This window comes from Triticum dicoccoides, chromosome 1B (genome assembly GCF_002162155.2).
Source record: "Triticum dicoccoides isolate Atlit2015 ecotype Zavitan chromosome 1B, WEW_v2.0, whole genome shotgun sequence".
In the NCBI taxonomy this organism is placed as follows: Eukaryota; Viridiplantae; Streptophyta; class Magnoliopsida; order Poales; family Poaceae; genus Triticum; species Triticum dicoccoides.
Window position 1 is genome coordinate 185,508,228 of NC_041381.1, and position 24,177 is coordinate 185,532,404.

The window sequence follows — 24,177 nt, forward strand, 5'->3', positions numbered from 1 at the left end:
ATGGGCTAGCCTGCTAGACTGGGTCGGCCTTTTTAACCTAAATGGGCCGCTGTTCGGCCTTGCCATGTGTCGACGTATCATATGCGCCCCTGTCCATTGGGTGGTTGACATCTATCCTGGCGCGGAGCTGTGGTTCCTATGCCCAATAAGAATTTTACACGTGGAAAATCATCATTGGTCTTGGCTGTTAACGGGTTATCGGATCCTAAACCGGACCCGATAGCTTAACGTCGACCAGTTACGGTAGATGTCACGTGTCGGTTATCCTTGATGAAAGCACTTCCATGATGCGACATTTATCGTCATAGAAGTGGATACTTCCGTGATGATAATTTGAGTATTGTCATGGAACACTTCTATGACAACACATGTATGACTATCTTGATTCTGTCATAAAATCGTCATAGATGTACATGCATGACAGAAAACGTGACCTACTGTGACAAACACATATCATCATGGAAGTGTTTTTTTGTAGTGTATATTTATTTTATTGTCCTTTATTTAAACAACACCTAACTTTTATTTACAAGTTCTTTATATTTCTTGCAAACCTATCGTGTTACACTCGGAAAATAGTTTATTTCTTGTTTTTAGGGAAAGCAAACATTTAGTGTGCGTAGACTTGTATTAATGGTTAATAAAGCTAGAGAGAATATTAGTTCTACCTTTAGCTCCTCGTTGGGTTCAACACTCTTACTTATCGAAAAGGCTACAAGGAGCCCTAGACTTGTGGGTTATCAGAAGTCGATATAAACATAGAAGATTTTGGGCATGAGCCATGTCACCCATGTTTCCATCATTTACTTATCCTCTTGCCAGGAATGAAATCTATGGTTGGTCCAATGGTGACCTCAACGGCTACATTGCTCCAGCGAGCTGGTACATGTCTGCGTATGGAGGGGTGCGAACTTCTGCTTAATTGGTTCTGCACCATAGGTATCCAACATGCTTATTTGTAGTTAGACTTGTGTAATTAAACCAACAACAAAATTTGAATATTAATAGGACATCTAACAATGTTGACCTAGAAGGTCAATGACAACCTTAAGCCCTGCATTTCTGCAGCGACTGAGCTCCTGACCTCTCATGCTGGTGTTCTTGTCATATATTCTAACATCATATCATCCGAACCATGCATGGCCTACCGAAAGAAGAGCGCAACTTGCTTTGCTTCAGCACAGAAGGGATGCTCGAGCCTCTAGGTTGTACCTCATATGTATGATGGGGCATGATGGGGGCACAACTCTTGTTGGCGATGAGCGATAGGATGAGGTCTTGGCAGTCGCTCTCTCCTGATCTCGCAAATCTTAGCCACCTCTAGTTCGTAATGTGAGTGCAAATTATCTTTCACTGATCTACCTGCAATAGTTGAAGTTTACAGATGGGTAGCCCTAGAGTGGTTGGTGTGCTTGTCCGTGATAACGAGGACCTCCATGATGTCACCGAACTTCTCGAAGTAACATCGCATCGCGTAGAGTCTCCCACGCCATGTATACGAACAACTTCATGTTAGGCATGATCGCTTATATCTCCGTGGTCCATATGCACAAGTGCAGGCAGCACGCTGCCTCTTGGGAAATCACCGAAGCAAATCTTTGCCTGTCCGCCGAATGGTCGGTTGAGATGACACGAAGGCCAGGTTAACCCACATCAGTCGGCCGCCAAAGGCTCGGTGTACGCCTCCTTGTCCGCTCCTCCTCTTTGGGATCCACCCCTCCCCTCCTATGTTTATTGAGCAGCTAGGGAAGACGTCGATGGATATGAGTTTGACTCGAGCTAAGGGTTCACGTCTCATGGGCGAACCAAACGCCCGAGGCCCAACACGAGCATGCGTGAGCCCGAGGCCCAATTTAGGAACGCATGAATCATTATTTCCTAAACTCACTTATCCTTAATTGTAGGTTTATTATACAAAATTTTAGGGGAGTTCTGCAAAATTATATGGCAAACCAAGAATATCGCCTTACTTTATTAATAAGGTATAGACTATCAAACATGACCGTGCATTGGAACAAGAGAATTTTTTTTACATATCCCTAGCGTAATAAGTATGGTCAAGACCGCCCTCGCTTGTGTTGCCGCTTGGCTCCTCGGATGTTGGGCACATTACTTTACTTACGGTTCTGAATTTTAAAATCATTTTTTTATATGTTTCATGTCAGGGTGTTGATTGAGTGGAAATTGAAATAACTTTTACTTTTGCAAATATAACTGGTGCAATAGTGAATAATAATTCATCAAATATGACTCCCCGCATACAATTATATAATTTTGTAATAAAAAATACAAATTTCAATTTGCGTTCATTATTAGTGCATGGATTAGTAATTAGTTAAACCTACTTAAGTTTCACCTGACATGTATAAACAATTATCTAGTGATTACATTTTTTTTTGGTTGGAATGACAATTTGCGGTACAAAAGAGTCAACACATCTATAGTATATAATAGATTATATATATGTTGTGCATAACAACTTTTTTAACCCTTTGTTGTGCATTTGGATCAGGTTTGTCTACATATTGTGATGGAGAGGGGTACCCTCATCCTTTAAAAAAGCACATGTTGTGATGGCGGGGCTTCATGTATGTTGAGACTAGACAACGGGGACCTTCAATACGTGCGTAGAGTCTGGCCGTCGTCATTCGTCTCTATAGAATTGATGTAGTTCATTACTAGGGATTACATGTTGCACTGCATGCTTGCATGTTTTGGCCCGCGATGATCTTTTAATTGATGGGACCCATTATCTTCAATTTTCACCTCGGCTTTCTCTGGCACGGGCTCAGTCTTCACCTTGACCACTTTATCTCCTATTGGCACATGTATTGCTTCTCGAGGCAGCTTACCAATCAATCCACGTGTGTATATAAATTGGTAGGGTGGGGCATAAGGAAGCGAGGTGGTACTATTTACCAGGAAATGAATCCTTGTTTGTACAAACAATCACGAGCTAGTTTGGCTAGATCGTGGTCTTCACAGCTAGTTTGGATGAGGCACTTGGGGAACAAGCAAAAAAAACTGGGGCTCTCGAGCCAAGGGTGGACCCTGAGTTGATATTCCCGAATGTCAAAGGGGTTTTCTACAAAATGCATGACAAAAAAAGAATACCACCTCCGTTTATTAGTACCTATAGATATAAATACACAGAAGGTACTCGGTGATTTGTTTGGCATTGCACAAGAAATAATTGCTATATATTCCTTTTTTCCTTGCAGTGTGCTACATATTTTATGGTACACCGGAAACTTTTTCGTTTAGATCTTGTCGTACTTGATCTCATGGAACTGCAAGAGATGTGGCGCATGTCATTTTGCATTTCATCATGTGTTTTTGGAGTCACATGAACACCTGAAAGTTTAAGTGATGGTCTAGAGTTGTGCCTCTGCTCTACTTTTGCGTGAAATAAATACTTGCATCAATTATACATTAAGTATGTAGTATATATGTATTAAGATTCAGGCCGCAAGTGAGACTCTCCGTACGAGACCCGCATTCGCCCCACATTTACCGCATAATATACAAGTGGAATGCCCACATATTTTTATACGAGATAAGTGGGTTAAGCGGGCAACCCACATCTCACTAAAAGGAACCATGCAATTCGTCTCTAAATCACCAGTTCACAAGTAAAAAAGGGAGCACATATATTTATCCTTTGAATCACAAGTTCGCAGCTGTATCAGTGATACCCGGTTGCTGCATGTGCACGACAACGTATGGAAGCCCCTTGTACCTAGTGGTGTAGCATCAATGCTCCCCATTCTCTCTCTTTGGCCGCCCTTCGCCATTGCCGGAGTTGTCATTGTCTCCCTTGCCAGCACCGGCACCCGCGAGTCGTGTCTGACGGGAATCCAGAGGTGCACTATGTCCAGGCAGATCTAGCGGCCGCGCTCCTGTTGCTACTCGCTACGCCCTACTTCTCCTTGAGAACATGAGTGGAGGATGGAGGGGCCGATCTTGTGGTAGTGATCTCGGATCCAGGGAGGTCGGTGTTGGATCTGATGCATTCAAGTGAGATGATACGGGGGAGGTGGGAGCTCGCAGCCGAGATGGAGGGAGGAGCTTGTCGCCCATGGTCCCTAAACACCGCGTGCTTTTTTCTTTCTTTCGTGGCGAGAGTCAGGAGCGAATGTGTTCTTCGAAGTGGGATTTTGTGGGCTATTGAGGGCTTGTCTACTTATTCCACAAATAGCTGGCACACATCCGCGGACGTCCACGGACATGATTATGCAGGCTAAATTATGGGACTCTGCGGGTGCTGAATTAAGATATGTAATACTTATATACTACATGCAATTCATATTTACTTGCCGCTCAAATCAACGGGAGTATGTGTTTTCTTAAAGATATATGTATTTTTTTGCGGGGGAAACTTGAGAGCTTTATTAAATAAAAGCGTTTTCTGCGCAGTCAGCCAAGAGGCTGCTGATCAAGAAGCTAGGAGTATGGTCTAGCCAGCTCTCGATCACGCCAATTGTGCAAGCATGCTTGGCACAGATGTGAGCCGGATCATTCGCTGACCTCGATACATGCTGGATTACAAAAGAAGTAAAACTACTAGCTAGGTCTCCAATCTCTACTATAATCGGTGCCACGACCGACCGTGACTCGTGGCGATTGATCCAGAGGTTAACAACCTCCAGACAATCCGTCTCGAGGACGACTCTCATGAAGCCCCTCAGCTTGGCGAAGATGACACCATCTCGTATTGCTATCGCCTCCGCAATGAGAGGATCTGTTACGCCTGGATATGGTTTGCTCCAAGCCCCCTGACAGGAACTTGGTGTTCTTGCAACTCCTCCCCCACCCCTATACCTTCCTCTCGCCGAACCGCGGCGTCGATGTTGATCTTTACCCAAGCAGGATCGGGGGGGGGGGGGCGCCAACCATGTCCTGGTAAGACCGACGCATGACGACTGGGTACGTCCAGGAGTGCGAGCGACTCCCTGGTTCTCCGAACTGAATGCACATGATCGAGTTTGTCTTCCCCATGTGTCAACTTGTTCCTTGAGTGCCAAACAGACCACATAACAGAAACGATGATGGCCCGCTCCCGGCTAGTGAACCGATCCTCGCATATAATATCTTTGGCCCATGTGTCTGGGTGTAGACGTGGCAAATGTATTTCGAAAAGCTGTCGAGCCTCCTCCCAAAAGAGTTCTGCATGTGAGCATTTCAACAATGCGTGCTCCAGGTTCTCCTCCATTGCCATACAGATTTTGCACAAGCATGTCTCTCGTAAATGCCTATACTTAAGAGTGCTCTCGTCTGGCAGCATGGTCCTCAGAACACGCCAGAAAAACACCCGCACCTTTGGCATTACATTTAGTTTCAACAAGGCGTTCCACATCCGTTGATTGTCAATTGAGGGACCTGTAGCCTGCCCTTCCTCTAGAGCTTGACGCTCTTTTTGAGTCATTAGAGCTTGGTACGCCGAATCGACGGAGTGGTTGTCTGAAGTCTCGTGTGCCCATGCTAGAAAATCCTCGCCTCCACCTAAATGAAGTGGTATATTGAATCTCTACTATCTAAAAGAAACATAGTGTTCCATTTCCCCTCTTACGTTCCCCGCTTCGTCCAACCTCTCGTACGACCCCCTCATCCCCCGATTTTCTTTCCCCCGACCCAGTCCCACCTCTCGTACGAACCAGTGAATCATGTATGGCAAGCAATCTCTTCCTCGCAAAAAAAGCAATCTCTTAATAATTGGTAACACAAACGCAATTAATATAGATGCAATCAATTCATGTATGGTAACAAATATCTTTTTGATAACACAATAAACTCAATGGCGGTGATCAATCTCCTTTCTTCTTTCAATCAATCTCCTACTTTCTCTATTGTCTAAAAAGAACCCAAGGTTCCTTTTCGTGCCAAGAGCCCTTTTCGGTAGGTTTTTACTCCACGATTAATCACATTTATGTTCTCCCGAAATCTTGGAATTTTGGTTCACCTTCCCTGTCTCCACTTCCACATCTGTTCCCCGTTCCATGTCGTGGCCACAGATCTACTTTACCACTCCCGTTTTTCTCCACACGTTCGTCCGTCATCATGCCCATGCCCGTCGACTTGACTCCATCGAAACTGGAGGCGCCTCCTACTCTCTCTCTCTCTCTCATATTTTCCTGCTTTGCGCTATGAATTTACCATGGACGCAGGCCGCTTCATGTCGCGGCGGCAGACGATGAACACTTGCATCATCTCAGCAACTGCCTGCTCGAGCGCGACAAGGACGTCCTATCTCTCGGACGAAGACCTCAAGGAGGCGGCTGGTGTTGGCGCTGGAGTAGATCACTGCAGGACTTGCCAACTGTATCTTCAAGAACATCGGCGTGCACTAGGTCATGTCCTGTTGATTTGGTGATTAAGGGGCTGATGGATCGTCCATGGTAGGACGAGGATGCGTGAAAAGGACATGGAGAGCCTTCCGTTCATGTGTACCAATCGATCTTGTGGATCTTACAAATGGATAGGAACCTGCTTACATTTCTTATTTTTATGCGCCAAATTTGGCTATTCAGCATACAACTATGCAGAAAAAACATTGTTGGGACAACAACAACATGATGCCCATCTGTGTCGACTCGAGGCAGAGCTACACGTTATGGTAGTGGCAAGCATGCTAAAACGCTAGCAAGTGAATCCTAATTTCAAATGGGAAACAAAAGGAACTGGCCAGGTTGTTTGGCAGTTGCACGGTTGGTGTTCGTAGGAATGCCTCTGCGGCAACACCCAAGTGACCGACTTTATTACCCAATCGAACTTAGAATCCACAGATGGTTATGGAATCATGACATTTTGTGATAATTAACTCAGGAATCACAAACATGTAGTACATGGAATTATCTCTATCATGTCTCCGTGAGATGATGATTGATCGGACCAATTCTGGGATTTCGTCTATTTATTCGGTTTATGCATACATTCTTGTAAGATATGTTTGCATACAAACTGACATAAGAATATATTTGCTAAGATAAAAAATTCCTTGTATGCTTCATCCTCTGTCCATCATTGAATAGCAACGTGTATATTTTCAACTCTTAGTAAATGTCCAATAAAAACTCTAGAACTGTTTATGATATTTTAAGGAAGGCGGAATTCTTTAAAGAAAAAGAAAGCACTTTAGTAAAAATAGTGCTTTGAGTAATCCTAAGTTGTGCGAAAGGTCACACAATGAATTTATTCCTTTTATGAATTAGAATGTCGGAGTAGTTTGCATGTGTGTGAATAATAAAGCATGCAAGGGAGATGGTCTCCTTTTAAATCTTATGCTAAGTGATTAAAAATGTTTATTACTTTGCATTTCGAGATACATTAGTAAAGTTAGGTCATTTCGAAAAATGCATGATCCATATGTAGCTGGTAGCTACCTAAAAATCCAACAGACTCTCAACTTCCCCTGCCTGAGGGCATTGTCTCTTCGTCCTTGATGGTAGGATTGTATTTTTTTTATCGAGAAACCCATATACACATGAGTCATGTATGGAGATGAAAATATGGTACACCATGTACGGAGATGAAAATTTAGTGTGCAAAATTTTTCAAGTGTGTACGCCTTACGAATTTTTTGAAAGTTGTATTAGTTAAGACGCACCTAAAGTACACCATGTCTTATTGGCAGACCAAAGAAAAATAAGTTTTTAAGCCAATAAATGCAGAGTTAATTAGTAGATAAAGTCCATTTTCTTGTAAGCAATCATATTAACAATATAATGATAGGTAAATCATAATGATTGCGTAGAGAAGGTCACTAATATTTTCATGCATCAATATTAAAGTATGCCCTGTTGCAACGCACAGGTAATTACCTAGTGTATGTAATACGTTTATCTACACTACTATTAAAAGAGCAAACATGAGTTTCTCTAAAGACACACCTCGAAGTGTACACGGGATAAGCAGAGCCCTCAGATCTAATTGATTAAGTGAAATCTGAGAGCCCATAATGTCCCGGTGGTCTGCCAGTCAATCGAACGGTTCAGATTGGATGTTCTGCCGGCAGACCATCCTCACGCACGTTTTCTTTAGGAAAAAAATTCTAACTAATTACTCCCCTGATTCCGTTTACTGTGGGTATAATTTTTTGCCAAATATAATCCATGATCTGCGCGTGAGATATTTCAGCGATTCTTTCCAACTATGCTCCTCTACTTCCGCTTCCGTTGTAATTCCCACATTAATTACTCCAAATCGCACGCCTCCTCCTTCTATCTTTTCGCCTTTCATCTTCGTCCGCCTCTTCTCCTCCCCGTCAAGCTCATGGCCATGGAAGATATCCACTTGTGGGAACTGGGAAGACAGATAGCTTGCTTGCGGAGGACGGCGTCCAGCAGGGCGACGGAGTCCACCCGCACGGCGGCGTTCCCACAGAAGGCAGCGTCCAGCAGGGCAATGGTGGCGTTCCCGCGGAAGGCGGCGTCCATCAGGGCAACGGAGTCGTGCGAGCGTGCTCGCGGAGGGCGGCGTTCACCAAGGCGACGGCGAGGTCGCAGACGGACGTCACGGCATGCCGTTCAGAGGATTGCCGCCTCGCGCAGCCCAACGATGGTGACTATGTGGTGCATGCTAGCGGCCAACATGCAAGCACTGACGATGGCCTTGGCATGGCGCAGGTCGACGTCCAGCACTCGCACGCCTTGTGGAGTCGCGGGCTTCTACGGACTCCTTAAGGTTCCCGCGGATGATGACCAGGGCGTTGTCACAGCTGTCCTGGAGGACGGTCGCCAAAAGCAGGTCGAGAATGGCGACGACGTGTCGCACGCGGGCAGCCAGCATGCAGGCGCTGATGATGGACACTGCATCGCGCAAGGCGACGACCACCACGCAGACATCCACACACTTGAGACACAGGTGCAGTCACTCAGCACCGCATCCATCAGGGATTTAGGGGCTCTGTTTTGCCATCTAATCATGGACCAGCGAGTAAGTGAAAAGAAGAGATTGAGGAGAGAAGAGCACAGCAAGGACAGGGTGTGCAAGCGATTTATAGCAATGTTCTTCAGTGTTCTAGAAATTACACTAAATAAAATTTCTGAAATAATTTTTTTTTAGTTTAAGAGGGAAAGGGTTCTGGAGATGGTTCTTTCCTCCCTTTATTTAAAACACAGAGTTTAAGGACGATGAGTAAACCTGAGGCTCTAACAAATTGCGGATTAAGAATTGAGATATAGAAAATGCATTGTTCATTTTCTTCATTGAAAAAAACCGACACGCCACATATAAATAGAAAATACTAAGTTATAGCCAGATGTTTTCATGGAAATATTTTTGCTGAAGAGACAACAATATTTAGCTGCAGGCTGTGTCATCTTTTTGTTTTATAGTTGTTTAAACTTTGTGGCGCTGCTGCTCTTGTTGGCCTTCTTTAGGTTGATATACTCTCCCCTTCTTAATATATTTACATGCAATTCTCATGCATGTTCCCGGGAAAAAAGAAATGAGTGTTTGATAAATTGGAGCATTGCATTTTTAAGTAAGTTTTCAACCATTATTTTTTTTGCATAAAATTACTTATCTATATGCAAACGATTTCTCTGTTTTTAGTAGCCTTGCAGGACATCAGAGAGCAGATAACACATTGGCCACATCTCCAGTAAACGTGGCAATCATACTAAATCATAAAAGGTTGGAGACTGGCTATTGAAAGAATGATACTTTCGGAAGTAATATGAGTATTGATTAACTCATTTTTGTGTTTCTAGGCTGCCTTAATTTTTCTAATAGCTATTTTGACCTTTCTCTTGGCAGGAAGTATGAATGCAATGCTTGAGAAGACTAGGACTCTGAAAATTGTAAGTGTGGGAGATTGTGGTTTCAAAGTTATTGATAAAGATGATTATGAATGAATTCATACTTATCTTAAGGTTATTAAAATACTCCATATGAAATTAAACTTTTCTTTTCTTCATTAAAATATAGGACACGAAGCAGAGTTATGTGCTTGTATGGAGGGAATATTCATTGCCATTCAGAGATCAGAGTTGCCTATTTGTGTGAAACTAGACACGCTATCAGTAGTGAACGTGCTCAAGGAGAAGGATCTAGACAGATCAATGTTTGCATCATTGATTGCTGAGATCAATCATCTTTTGCCTCCTCGTTTTGGTTCCGGCTTGCGAGAGGTAGTAAAGCAGATTGTAATGATGATGCTATTTGATTAATGCAAGATTTTACCCGTAAAAAAAGACATATAGGACAAGATGTTCTCAACACGCATGCCGTTACTACCATAAGCTTGACATTCCATATCTTGTAAGCTCCAATGCAATTCGTCAACCATGTTTGAATTGGTATTTACTTTCTGATCAAATGAATCAGCTATTTTTATGTTTATATTGAAGCAACACTAATATGACAACGGAAAATGATGCAAAAACTCAACCTCATGACAATTGTATAAAAAACCTATTTTGCAGCTACACGTGATGCGATTGCCACAATACAACTGGCCAAGCAACTGGATAGGTGGTCAAGACTAGAGAAAATGGGTGAAGGTAAATAGTGATTCTTTTCAATTCTTTTTCACAAAATAATGACCAATCACGTGAGTGCTTGCAACCACAAAAGGGGGTGTGTTACTGACTGTTGCTCTAAACATCTAGAGATGAAGCGATGCGGTGAAAACCGAAGTCAGAGCATAGGTGTGTTGCTAGGCAACTGATTGCACATCACATTGCAAACTATTTATTAATAGATTGTTGTTTCCACTAAAAGAAAAAAAAAGACATGAATGGTGTATTGTCCAATTTTTTTGGGTGGTGGATGAGAGCGGGTTGTATTATTTTCGTGCAACGACATCCTCATCGTGCTAGAGTCGAAGCAACCCCCCCCCCCCCCGGTTTGGAGCAGTGAAATATGTATGAGGGGACCCACTATCTCGATGATAAAGGGAAGGGCAAACTGTCGCCGCCATTTTTCCCATGAGTCCATGACTCTTTGATGATACGTGCGTTGCACGTGCACGCTTACTAGTATATGCAAATGGGCAATGCCATCCTGGTATGCGACCCGTCAGTACCACTGTACCTGTACAAAAATTTCCTCACTGGACGGCCGTGAGTTCGTCCACGTCAGCGCCCATCACGCGTCCATGCCCACGTCATTGCCTGCGCCGGGGTGCACTCGCACCATGGTCGAAGGGGGTAGAACCGTCAGACCAAAATAACCACCCACCCCATTCTCTTCTCCCCGCAAGCCCGAGACCCGCACCCATCTCGCGTCCTCCTCTTTCCCCTCCCGACTCGCAGCTTCGAAAGTCGGTCGCCGCATCCCCTTCCTCTCCAAGTCCCCGCCGCAAACCCTAGCCCCCCGATCGAGCCGAGCCCCATTCCGGTACGCCCCGATCGGCCTCGCATCCTCTCCCACCCCCAATTTGGGCGGATTTTCTGCGTCTTTTTCGTGATTTTTACCTGAGGTGGTGGTGGTGGTGAGCAGGCAGGCCGGTAGGGCGGCGCAGGGATGTTCTTCTCCGGCGACCCGACGTCGAGGAAGCGGGTGGACCTGGGCGGGCGGAGCAACAAGGAGCGCGACCGCCAGGTGCTGCTCGAGCAGACGCGCGAGGAGCGGCGCCGCCGCCTCGCACTGCGCCTCCAGAACTCCTCCGCCACCAAGATCCAGGTATGTTTGCAGCTACGCGCGAGTAGTCGGTGAATCGTGATTGCGAGGTGTGGGGTCTTCGTTGCGAGCAGGTTGGCGCTTGAGAGTTGAGGGAGGGTTTATGCGTTTCTGCAGTGCGTTGAGAGTTCACACTTGAGATCCAGCCCTTTGATCATTTTGGCCTTGAACGGGTGTTTCGGTTCGTGTGGTCGGAGCGGAGAGCCATGGCACGTTAGAGCTTAGCTGTGGAGCCTGTGTGGCTTCTCGGCATTGTGTAACGTTTTAGCTTGAAAAGTTCTACTGGATGCATCATATCGTTAGTTTATTTAATATGTATGTGTGCGTGATCACCTTGGTAGAGTGGATACGTTGTAGTAGGCTTGTAGCAACACCTAGCCGGCATGCTCTATTTATTTATTTGTTTTGGCATGGTGTGTCAAGGACATTCGGGGGGATTCGGGGTCGCGTAGACTGTAGAGAAAATATAGCGGTTTGTATTACTTCTCAGGGTGTGATGTGGCAAATCAAGCGTGGTATGCATGTGCTCTGCTTGGGGTCACGAGCGTTGATAGTTGAGAAACTTAAATGATCTCCCTTTTTGGTTTGTCCGCTTTATGTTTAAACAGTTCATGCACGTTGTGCACCTTCGTGGACTACGGATAACGGTTAACCTAACTTTTTGTTAAACCACCATCCTGTTTCTAGTGACAAACTGTCGCGCTGCCTTTTTCCTATATATGTCCCAAGGATTTTTTTTAGCTCCATGTGTATTTCCCTAGATACATACATTCCATGTTCTCAAAATGGAACTTGACTAATTATGAGCTGCAGAAATGCTTCAGAGGGAGGAAGGCATTCGAATTGGCACGCTTGGAAGTTCGAAAGAACTTTTGTTCTACTTTTGGGGAACACTGCCAGAGGGTAGATAGGTAAGCATTACACCAAAGATTAAATTTATCTTTTTCTTGCCTCTCTCTGACTATCTTGTTACTAAATCAGGAACTGCTTTGGCAATAATACTGATTTTCTTCGCCAATTGCTGTTCTTCTTCAATGCAAGTAAAGACAGTGATATTGCTATACTTTCTCAAGTCTGCAGCTTACTTCTGCAGTATGTTAAGCATGGTATGTATCATGCTACTATTTACGAATGTTTGGCTATTCATTGTATTGTATGCAACTATTATCCTTCTGCTTCTTAGGACTTATGGTGCCCTTAAGCATATATGCTAAGTTCCTAGTGCTATTGGGTATCGACCCTCTCTCTATATATATTGATCAGAGATGATTTTATCTCAGTTTCTTTAGTATATGTTCATCCATCCATGTGTGATACTGCAATACAGGTATCTTATTCTCAACTTGGAGCCTTATTCCTGAGCTGATTAGCACTGTCCTGTTTACCTAGGCACAAAAACCTATTTTTTGTTAACTATGTTTCTTGAGTAACATTCAACTGATGTGAAGTTAAGTTTCTCTTAACTTTGATGTTATCGATTCATCTGCGAAGTCCCTCCCTTAGTCAGTTATTAGACATTTCTAGATAATACAATATATTGTCTGCTTACTCTACTAGTGTGCAGCCTCATCAGTATGTTATTGTTCCTTTTCACTGAATACCTCATCGACATGATACTATTTTTCACTACTATGGCACTGACTATAAATTTTCTTTGGCCTTTTGTTGTAGGGGATGTTGTAAGTCTCTTTGCGGGTGTAGATTACTCCTCAGTGGAGCCAGTTGTAATTCATAGGGTTAAAAGACTTGCACTCATCTGTGTGCATGCTGTTCATCAGAAGAGGTGGGTTCAAAAATCGAATGCTGGTTCTTAAATATTTCTTTAGGATGTTCTTGTTTTTTATGGCACATTTCAAAATTAGATTTATTCATCTTAAGTGGAGGATGAATACTCCCTGAAGTATTGTTTCTGTGCATGACTAAGTTCCAACAAGGATTCATTAAATCAAAAAAATTGAATGAATTTCATTAACAGAACATTTTTTACCCCGATCTTACAATTTCTTCTGAATATACAACTGTGTTGAACCAAACATTCAGTTAGCATCTCATGCAAGGGAAGTCCTACACCTTAATATGGTATAAATTTTATTTTGTGATGTCAGTAGAGGAAAACTATGCTGGATATATTTGCTTTGTTATATTGATATTGTGCCTATTCACTTTGTTTCTTATGTCCTGCTTCATTTTTCTTTCTGTAATTGTGTAGCTCATCTCCAGGCTCGTGGAGATGCTATTTTTCTATCACCCAAATGAAATGAACAACACTTCATTTGACTTATTTATTGTATTTTGATAGGTATGATTGGAATAATCAACTTTTGATGTCAGTGCAAAGCACATCAATGCCTTTTGTCCAATTACTAGAAGCTGTGGCTTGTTTGATAAATCCTAAACTGCCGTGGAACTGCAAAGTAGTTGGGTATCTTCAGCAGAAAAAGATTTATTGCTTATTTCGGGGAATTATCAGTGCAGTACCGGTATGTTCTATTCCAGTATTGGCTGATATTTTGTTGTTACCAGCGTCTCTACTTTTTTAGGGAACTTCTTGACCACAATATATAATCATTGAATAAGTCTGCTTTCAGTTGAAGGAATATGCTTGTATCAATACCGTTCTTCTGATCATACATACCGACCTTTTCCATGATCAGTATGCTCACATAGTTCTTTATCACTCGCACATATCTGTATACATCCTACTACAAGGTGTTGTTACTATCCCAATATGCAACCTAAACTAATATAATATATTCCTTTATCACTTTGGCTATATCCATCTCGTAGTTCTAAGATTCTTCTCCAAAGCAATTACAACTTTACAAGGCAATGAACCACACGATGGAAAGTGAAACTTGAATACAAAGAGAAAACATTTAGTTTTTATTTAGTATTTGTCTTTAAAAACTCAAAGTGACAAACTTCTATTCTCTTGGCAAACAAACATAGCTATTATTAGCTTGGTTCTGATTTGCATTCGTTGGTATGTCCAAGTGCAGTAGCGTTTAGTTATTCTTCTTTGATTTGTTTTGTGATGGATCTGATTGTTATCCAGCAAAATGCAAGAAATATGGAGCACTGTGATATATCTGCGCTGGAGCAAGTTCTCATGCTTACTGCTTCACATGTTGGTGATAATCAATGTTGTTGTCCAGCTGTGGATCCAAGATGGAGTTTTTCCTCGCAGCTTCTATCCATTCCTTTTCTCTGGCATCGTTTGCCACACTTCAAGAAGGTGAGCTGTTTCCATGATTTCTTGTTCGATATATCTTTTTTCCTCAAGACAAACTTATGCATTGAGAACATATAAACTGCAAAATGTTTTGTTTGATGCTGCAAATACGACAACTGTCATTGCATCTGAATTAGACTGTCTCCGAATATGAAGATTTATTATGAACTTTTACAATTTCTCCATTAGAAACTCCTTCAAGGAGTGATGTGCTTTAACTAATTATTTCAATGGCTGTATCTTTGATCATTCTTATTGCTTGTTACTCCAGGTTTTCTCTGCTAATGGGCTCAGCAAATATTATATTCATCAGATAGCTTGCTATTTGCCCAGTCGTGCTGATGTTCTCCCTAATGATATATCAGCTAAACAGCCAGGATATGCGTGTGTTCTTGCAAATGTACTCGAAGCTGCAACTTGGATTTTGTCCGAACCAAAGTTCGCTTCTGATAGAGTACGTGTCTACTGCTTCTACCTTTCGAGTTGTACATCATTTTGTTCAGTTAGCGGGTAACTGACGATATTAAAGAAGGGAAAATGTTTAAAAAGACAGTATCAGTTAGGTTCCTGTACATGAAAACATTCTTTGCAAGTCGTGGTCTACTTCCAAAAGCATTACGTAGGTGGTTAGGCCCCAGTGTTTGCTTTTACACATCTATTTTTTCTTTTCCAATTTTTGAGCCAAGGCTGGAAGTAGTCGGCAGGGAAATTTATTTGCTCCATGACAATTGCTATCCTATTTTCCTTCTCGAGTTCTCATTTATGAATGATTATGTTACATGAATTATGCACTTTACATATATTTTTTCTACCGTCTATTCTTCATACAAGTGGGATTGATGCGGAGTGGAAAAATGCCAGTGACAGAATGGAAAAGCTTCCACGTAACTAAAAGTTGTCATACTGCAGATATTTCCTGATATTTTTGTGTCAAAGTTGCAGCAAGGCTTTTGTAGGTTCTAGCTCTTATTGTGTCAACTGTTAAGCTTGTGTTGCACTGCAAATCCTTAATTGACCATATATGTTGTTCATTATATATGTCTCTTCAGTATTCTCTTGTAATTTTTTATGCTGGTTCTTTTGATTTATATGATGAGCATTTATTTGTGTCAAAGGATTCCCAAGCAAATGTGTTTTTCTGCTTGTTGTGGTGCTTTACATGTATGTATATATCGTTGACATTTTGTTTTCACATATGTGATGTTATCATCTTGGTTGTGGAGCTATTTTTTTTTCATTTTCTGTTGCATGTTTGTTTGTGGATAGTTGAAGATATTGAAGCCATATTAATTATTATATGTTATGATTTTTCTGTATATGTTCTTTCCAAATCAGGCGGCTGACATCATTGCTGTTTCCACATCATTATTGGATGCGTTGCCGACGATCACTTCAGCTACCGAAAGTAAGCTACACGGCAGCAAACAAATCAGCTTCCATCTTTTGGTAGTACAGTTTGTTAGTGTTTATGCAGCATCTTATTGTCATTAATTTGTGTTGGGGCTCCTTGTGATAGTGAGAAAATTCTAGTAAACTGCAATTCATTTTACCTGATTTTTTAAAGCATCTTTTCTGTTATAAGTTATTGTGATTATATGACTTATTATTTTGGTTATACAAAACTTGGAAGTAGAACCAAAGAATATTAATATATTTGGTCTTTTGGCTTAAGATGTGTTCTTATTGGACACCCCGTTAACTTAAGTATCTTTCAGTAATGGAGTCTTATGTAAGCTGTGTTTCTTCATGGACTATGTACAGGGGCAGATGATGACGATGACATGGCCATGGATGTCGATGTTAAAGATGAGCTTGATATTGATTTGCAAAAACAGATAATGGCAGCATTTGATTCAAATACAAAGTTACTTGAACATTTAGTAAGCAGAACACCCATACATTCAAATTTATAGGGCTCCATATTTTTCTTTCTCCTGTTTGACCCTAACCTGTATCATGCATAGGTGAATGCTCTGTTCACAGGCACCTTAAGCACAAACTATTCTGATCCATCTGGGCCATCAGATGCTGAAGTGGAAGCTGTAGGGTCTATCTGTGCTTTTCTTCATGTCATGTTCAGCACATTGCCTCTGGATGTAACTATGACTGCGCTCGCCTATCGTACTGACATTGTTCCTGCACTATGGAACTTTATAAAGCGATGCCACGAAAACAAAAGATGGCCATATTTTTCCAAGTATATCTCTCCTTTGTCTGTAGATGCTCCTGGTTGGCTCCTGCCTGTGTCTGTATTCTGTCCCATATACAAGTAAGACAGCTTATTTCAATTTGTCATGAACTGTTGCTTGCCAATCCTTAATTTGGTTTTCGTGCTTTTCTTGTCAGGGACACATTATTAATGTTTGTTATTTTACCCTGTTCCAGGTACATGTTAAAGATTGTTGATAATGAGGAATTCTATGAGCAGGAGAAACCTCTTTCACTTAAAGATTTGAAGGCCCTGGTCCTCATTTTAAAGCAGGTATATGCACAAGACAATATCATTACTGTCATCGTTAGCCATCCAATGTTGAATTTTTAATTTTAAGACGACAGAGCTGTTGCTGATATATTATCATGTTTGGTGTTACATTGACATGAACAGATGAACTCAACTTCATTTTGCAGGCTTTATGGCAACTTCTTTGGATTATTCCTTCACATACCTCTCCTAGCCAGAAAGCATTGCCCAATCCTTTAGGCCTTAAGAAAATGTCCATCGACAGTCTTAAGAGCCAGGCAAGGAATGGGTTATCTGAATTACTTACCCAGGTAGATATCTTGCATTGACATCCTGTTTCTGTATGATATCCGTTCCTTGCCATGATGCTTTGAACCATAACGCTTATATCGAGGTGCCGAGAAAAATGCCAATGATACTGTTGTTTCACTAGTTATATACTGATGTATCTTTGGGCAGTGCACACACGATCAGCGGTTAGGAAAGAGTTCTTGCTTCTTTGAATTTCATATTGCAATCGCTTTGGATGGGTAGCCCATTGTTATTAAGCTGCAAGATTGTTGGTGTGAACACACTCTTTTTTCTTTACCAAACATAACTCCATTTTTTTGGTTTTACCAAACACAACCACTTCCAGTTTATCCTAGATTGTCTAGTTTAAATTCCGTGAAGCTGTTTTAAACAAGTGGTTGCTACTACAGGTATTGTTTTTTGGAGAGTATATTATGTAATAAAAAATTGTTTGTAATTGCAGTTGCAAGACTGGAACAGCCGACTCCCATTCACTGCCGAAAGTGATTTCTATTCTCAAGAAGCAACAAGTGAAAATTTTGTTTCTCAGGTAGTGGGCCTGTGTGCTGCTTGAATTACTGAAAACATACTCCCTCCGTTCCAAAATAGATGACTCAACTTTGTACTAAAGTTAGTACAAAGTTGAGTCATCTATTTTGGAATGGAGGGAGTATTTCAGAGGCACATCTCACCAGCATTGTGTACGTGTTTTTCAGGCGATACTTGGCAACACTCGAGCATCAGAGATTATAAAGCTTGCTCCCTTTTTGGCACCTTTTACTATTAGAGTTAAAATATTTACTGTAAGTCATTACCGATCTCTCTGTGAACATTGAATAAGACTGGTGCGTCTTTTAGGATAATATCTTAGAAGTTTCTCTTCCTGTGAGCAGTCACAATTGGCAAATTCTAAACAATCGACGGCATCTCATTCCGCCTTGACAAGACATCGGTTTAAAATAAGAAGAAGTCGACTCCTCGAAGATGCTTTTGATCAGCTAAGCTTGCTCTCTGAAGAAGATCTTAAAGGACCAGTATGATCATGAGATCTTTCACCTTTTCTCCTTGTTGGATTAATTCAGATTTTGCTAAGACACAAGAAACCATCATTCTCCTTTTTGAATGAAATTTTGATGCTTGTAGATCCGAGTATCATTTGTTAATGAGCATGGTGTGGAAGAAGCTGGAATTGATGGAGGTGGAATTTTCAAAGATTTCATGGAAAATATCACTCGTGCTGCTTTTGATGTGCAGTATGGCCTATTCAAGGTATCTGCTCTTTTATGCTATTTCATTGATCCAGTATAAGTTCGCCAGTTACAGAACTCACAATCGTAGTAATGTCTTTAAGTTACAACACCTCACACAATTTCCCTTATGTAGGAAACAGTCGATCATGTTCTGTACCCCAACCCTGGATCAGGATTGGTTCATGAGCAGCATCTGCAGTATTTCCATTTTCTTGGAAGTCTCCTTGGGAAGGTACTTCAGTGTTATGTTGTGTTTCTAGAGGGAAATGTCTTTTGTGCTTGAAGCTGTTAGTATTCACTCTCTCGCAATATGGTAGGTAGCAGCAATATAAAATATGGGTGCCATAACTGTTGTAACGACATTTGGCAGCTAATAGCCTAATAGATTTCTGATCAGATGTCTATATCCTATAATATGCTATGTATTCGAGAATTTGACTAATAGAAAGAAAATGAAGAGTATAGCAAATTGTTATATTGTGAGGTTCTGCAATCATGTCGGTGCAAATCACATGTGCTGATCCATTTCGGCTTGCACATTTTGATTAATCTGCCGATATGGTGCACACGTTGCCCTAGAGTGATTTGCATGTGTTGATACATTTTAATGTCGGGTAGCGCATGTCAGTAGGGTTTCTATCATTCTATGGAGCTGTTTGGTCTGCATATTCTAAAGTTACATTTTTCTTAAGTTAAGATTTCGTTATAATATCAACTTGCTTTTCTGAATATGTGTTTTTTTGGAGTCTGGACACATGCCTGTAGCTTGTAAAAGAACGCCATAGATATGCGAATCGATAATACACATCCATCAATGAGAAAGTTGGTAATGTAGTCTAGAGTAGCCTTATTCGGTGCTGCAGGCTGTAATCTGATTTTCTATTTCTTTGCGTCGAATTTCTGGAAGGCCAACCCCATAAGTTATGCATACTTTTTAGCAGACGGACAATAATTGGGTATCATCTGAAATGTGCTTGATTAATGTTCTCCAGGCAATGTATGAGGGCATACTTGTTGATCTGCCATTTGCAACCTTCTTCTTGAGCAAGCTGAAAGAGAAGTAACTCTCTTTCTCTCCCACCCTCCCTCTGTCCCTCCCCTCTTAAGCAAGTTGCAATAGAAATACTTGTGCTTGTGTTGACCTGGATTATTGAATGGATAAAATTTATTTTAAGCAAACTAATGCAAATATAGCAAGATTTGGTTGTGAACCTTGGGCTATTGTGAATTTGACGTTCACTACAATCTAATTAAACAGGGGGTGGTTGGGTAAAAGGTTCAATATTGTTATGATTTTGCTCTTCTATGAATCTGCCAACAATCATTATGTCACGTTATAATTCCATCATGCTGTTTGTGTTTCACTTTTAATGAGTTTACCATTAATATCTGATTTTCACCACCAACCAGGTCTAACTTCTTGAACGATCTGCCTTCCTTGGATCCAGAGTTGTATCGACATCTTCTATTTTTGAAGGTCTGAATCTATTTTCAATTTGTGAAGAAGAAATTGGTCATTGACATGCTTAGAAGTCTAGAATCTCTCTAAATGTTGGATGTCATTGAGCTGCTGTTTCGATACACGACTGCTGAAGTGCTCATCTTTTAGTTTAAGTTTTGTTAATGTGGTCTGAAGCTAATATATGAAAGTTTTGGCTTCAATTGTGTGGCTGCAATCCATATTATTTGTGGCGGTATTGTGTTTTTGTAGCATGAGATACATTCATAGGATACGGCCATGTAGGGACCAACTCTAATATAAACCTCCTTGTCATCTGATGTGCATTTTGCCGTGTTCTGACCTCTCCTTTCTATGCTTAGCATTACAAGGGCGACCTCAACTCTAATATAAACCTCCTTGTCATCTGATGTGCATTTTGCCGTGTTCTGACCTCTCCTTTCTATGCTTAGCATTACAAGGGCGACCTGTCAGATTTGGAGTTGTACTTCGTTATTGTGAATAATGAATATGGTGAACAAGCTGAAGAAGAGCTCCTTCCTGGCGGGAGAGAGATGCGTGTTACTAATCAGAATGTTATTACGTTTATCCACCTTGTTGCCAACCATCGATTAAACTATCAGGTAAAATTATTTTGTCCTGTCATTTGCTTGTCATGTATTGTTTTGACAAACAATTTGCTTTTGTTTTGATCACAGATCCGTGGACAAGGTAGGCATTTTCTAAGAGGTTTTCAAAAACTTATACCAAAGGAATGGATTGATATGTTCAATGAACATGAAATTCAGGTACTTCACTTTACCTAGTTGCTTTACCATTGCAAATAAGAGCATTATACATTGCAAATAAGAGCATTATAGCTTTATTATATTTTTACTTTCAAAATAACATATGTTTATTAAGTAAATGCAGTGTGACTTTACATCTGTATATCAAATGGCATGTGCCCATTTGGACTTATTTTGTTGTTTCCCTGTAGTCAACAGTAAGATGTTACGTTTATATGCAGCTGTAGTTTCTGAATTGCATCGTTTTGTGCATATTTATTGTATTTAAAAGGGCACTTATTCCTAGAATTAGTATATGTATTCACTTCTTAATTTTCTGCTGTTGTCTTGCGTATTTTGCTCCTGCAGCTTCTCATATCTGGCTCTTTGGAAAGTTTGGACATTGATGACTTGCGCTTAAACACCAACTATTCTGGAGGTTATCATCCGGTATGTTCCCTTTCTTCTGTAAGAAAATCTGTCCTTCCATTACTCAAGAAGCAGCTAGTAATCATATCGAAAGTTGTGACAGGCTATTCTTCCATTACTTAATAGATGCTTTGTGGCCCACCCCTCAATTTGTTATAATAAGTGGTAGTTGTGCCATGAGGATATTTTTTTGTTTGCTTTTGGTGTGACAAAATATTAATATGCTGAGTAAGCAGGTGTGCCGAAACCAAGCTAATCCACTACTGGTGTCTTGTGCTTGAAAACAGTTTAGTCTTCGTAATGAATAACAAGCTTTTTATGTAGCCGCAGCGCTTTATGAGCTACTCTTGGCAAACCATCTACAGAACAGCTGCGTTTTTTTTTGTGTATTAGAGGGTTCACTATGTTCTTTGGTGAAAGTAGATTGTAGTAAGTTGGCCATCCACTTTGGGTCCTCAAAGATTTAATTCAATCTCAATATCTAAACTAGCTAGTTGAGGCCCTGTCCCAGCTTCAAAATAGACAATCTGAATTAGGATCCAGGATGGTTTCTATGGAATTTATTTAGATCACAATTTGGACAGCTGCACAGCACAAACACTAGTATTGTATCATGGGATCTGTATGTTTAATTTTTCATGTAATAGTGAGTTTTTTTCCTACTTCAGAGAAGGATTGATAATACTTTTCTTTCAGGACCATGAGATTATCGATATGTTGTGGGAGGTTCTAAAGAGCTTCAGTTCAGATAATCAGAAAAAGTTTCTCAAGTAGGCCACTTTCTCCTTTTCACGGCATGAGCAATTCTTTATTCTGCTTGCGAGCTTTGTGCTAGTGTTTATTAGTTTTAATTATTGTTGTTAAACCTAGGATAAAGAGATTGTATGTTAAGCTTTGCTGATTGATTGATATATTTTCCCCTTTTACTTTAGGAGCTTGAATGTTTGAAATTCATCTCTTTCCTTGTGACTTCTCTATCTAAGCATGCTCTTTTGTTCATATCAAATCAATGTTTTTCTTACTCCCATCACGTGGATGACCTTAAATGCACAGGTTTGTGACTGGATGTTCTCGCGGGCCACTCCTTGGATTTGAGTACCTTGATCCTAAATTCTGCATTCAGAGGTTCAGTTTCCTGTATATCTATGTTTTATATTTGTTCTGTTGGAAAATTCATCTTGAACTCCTTTTTAATTTAGAGCTGGTGTCCCCGGCTTGGAGGAACATGGAGACCGTTTGCCCACCTCGGCTACTTGCATGAACCTTCTTAAGCTCCCTCCTTACAGAACGTCAGTAAACCATACTAACCACATTTTACGTTTGGCACGCTAGTTCCTTTACATTCTACCTGCTCATTGATTTGCGTCAACATGACAAACTCTCTCCCTGGTTGTGTTGAACAGCAAGGAGCAGTTGCAAACCAAACTGTTGTATGCAATAAACTCGGAAGCCGGTTTCGATCTGAGCTAATTGCATTGTGGATTCGGACATTGCGCACAGTGTAGATAGTTGCTAGATAACAGCCTAAAGGCAACCAAGACCGAAGCACCTACGATTTGGGCCCAATTTGAAGCCCAACAAAAAAAGGGCAGACATCTTAGGGTGGCTGGGGGAATCAGAGGCGGCGCCTGCAACAGCTTAGCAGCCATGACAAGGCCGACCGGTGGAGACAGTGGTAAAGGCAAGCAAGCGCAGATGCTGTTGTAAGCAGCCATGAACATGTACATATGTATTAGTCGTTGTGATTGAATGGCCGCTTGTGGAATAATATAAGGGATGAATGAAATTGGTAGTTCGGAGTTCGTTAAATTTCAGTGTTGCCCCAGGTATGCTCTAGTTGCCTGCTAGAGTTTCAGGGTTCATTTACCTTTGTGTGGCCCCCTCTTGGCCTGGCTTCGCTGGTCTACGTTAGCATTTGGCTATATATACCCCTGCCCAGTAATGGTCATGATCAAGTACGCTATTTTAGACTGTTCTAAATCGTAATAATTCAAGTTACTGGTGATTCCGCCCGATTTCAACCTGGAAAGGCAAACAAACTTAACGGAGTAGGACATGCCATTTTGGGCATCTCTAATGGATAGCCAAAACGCCAGCCTTAGAACTTAATTCAGAACAATCTTGGGTATTGGCAACTGGTTTCTAACGCATTTGAAGTGTCACAACAGTCGACACCTCTGTCCTTAGAGCATCTCCACTCGCCCTCCCAAGTCCCTTTTTTATCACCGGTGTGAAAAAAACAGCCCGGTCGCCCTTCCCCAGAAGTCCACTTTTTGTCGGTTAGGGCCGATGTGGCGCCGGCGGACCCAGGTGTGCTGGGGGTGTAGGGGAAACATTTTTGACGCGAAAACCTGTTGGACCGCCGAGTCAGCAACTAGGCACGTTTGTCATCGCCTCATTTTCTCCCGGGGAATCAATGCGAAGGTTCCATTGATTCCTCAGGGGCGGTGCAGTGAAGGCGCGCCGACGCGCGTCCCGCCCTCGCCCGCCATGCGTATACACGGCTGTCGTCCGCTCACCGCCCACCGGCCGCTATAAAAGCCGCCCCTTCCTTGCCGGTGGCCACACACACAACCTCTCTCCACCTTTCGTCGAAGACGCCCCTCTCCCCTCTCTCCCAGCCGATGCCCCTCCTCCGACGACCATGGCCGAGCGCTATCCCGGCG

General features: G+C 41.7%; 1 protein-coding gene and 1 long non-coding RNA gene across 3 annotated transcripts; both read left to right on the plus strand.

Annotated features, from left to right (window-relative positions):
- Positions 1-9,507: 9,507 nt before the first annotated feature.
- On the plus strand, positions 9,508-10,276 carry LOC119327368. The gene is made up of 3 exons (XR_005158482.1): positions 9,508-9,633; positions 9,757-9,800; positions 9,928-10,276. It is a non-coding gene; the product is annotated as an uncharacterized LOC119327368 (long non-coding RNA).
- Positions 10,277-11,183: 907 nt separating this feature from the next.
- Positions 11,184-23,340, plus strand: LOC119327354 (E3 ubiquitin-protein ligase UPL6-like). 2 transcript variants are annotated; one of them, XM_037600477.1, is made up of 27 exons: positions 11,184-11,340; positions 11,443-11,625; positions 12,436-12,533; positions 12,604-12,728; positions 13,294-13,405; positions 13,922-14,102; positions 14,678-14,857; positions 15,126-15,308; positions 16,190-16,259; positions 16,616-16,734; positions 16,819-17,123; positions 17,240-17,336; positions 17,483-17,626; positions 18,070-18,156; positions 18,323-18,409; positions 18,500-18,640; positions 18,750-18,875; positions 18,990-19,088; positions 19,849-19,916; positions 20,267-20,333; positions 20,768-20,938; positions 21,014-21,103; positions 21,452-21,532; positions 22,208-22,281; positions 22,565-22,636; positions 22,711-22,800; positions 22,915-23,340. In XM_037600477.1, the coding sequence occupies exons 2-27, from the start codon at positions 11,467-11,469 to the stop codon at positions 22,979-22,981; spliced, it is 3,093 nt and encodes a 1,030-aa protein (XP_037456374.1). In that variant the 5' UTR covers positions 11,184-11,340; positions 11,443-11,466; the 3' UTR covers positions 22,982-23,340. The 2 variants fall into 2 exon arrangements, with proteins under 2 accessions (XP_037456374.1, XP_037456379.1); XM_037600482.1 differs by lacking the exon at positions 11,184-11,340 and having other exon boundaries at positions 11,503-11,625; positions 12,447-12,533.
- The last annotated feature ends 837 nt before the right edge of the window (positions 23,341-24,177 follow it).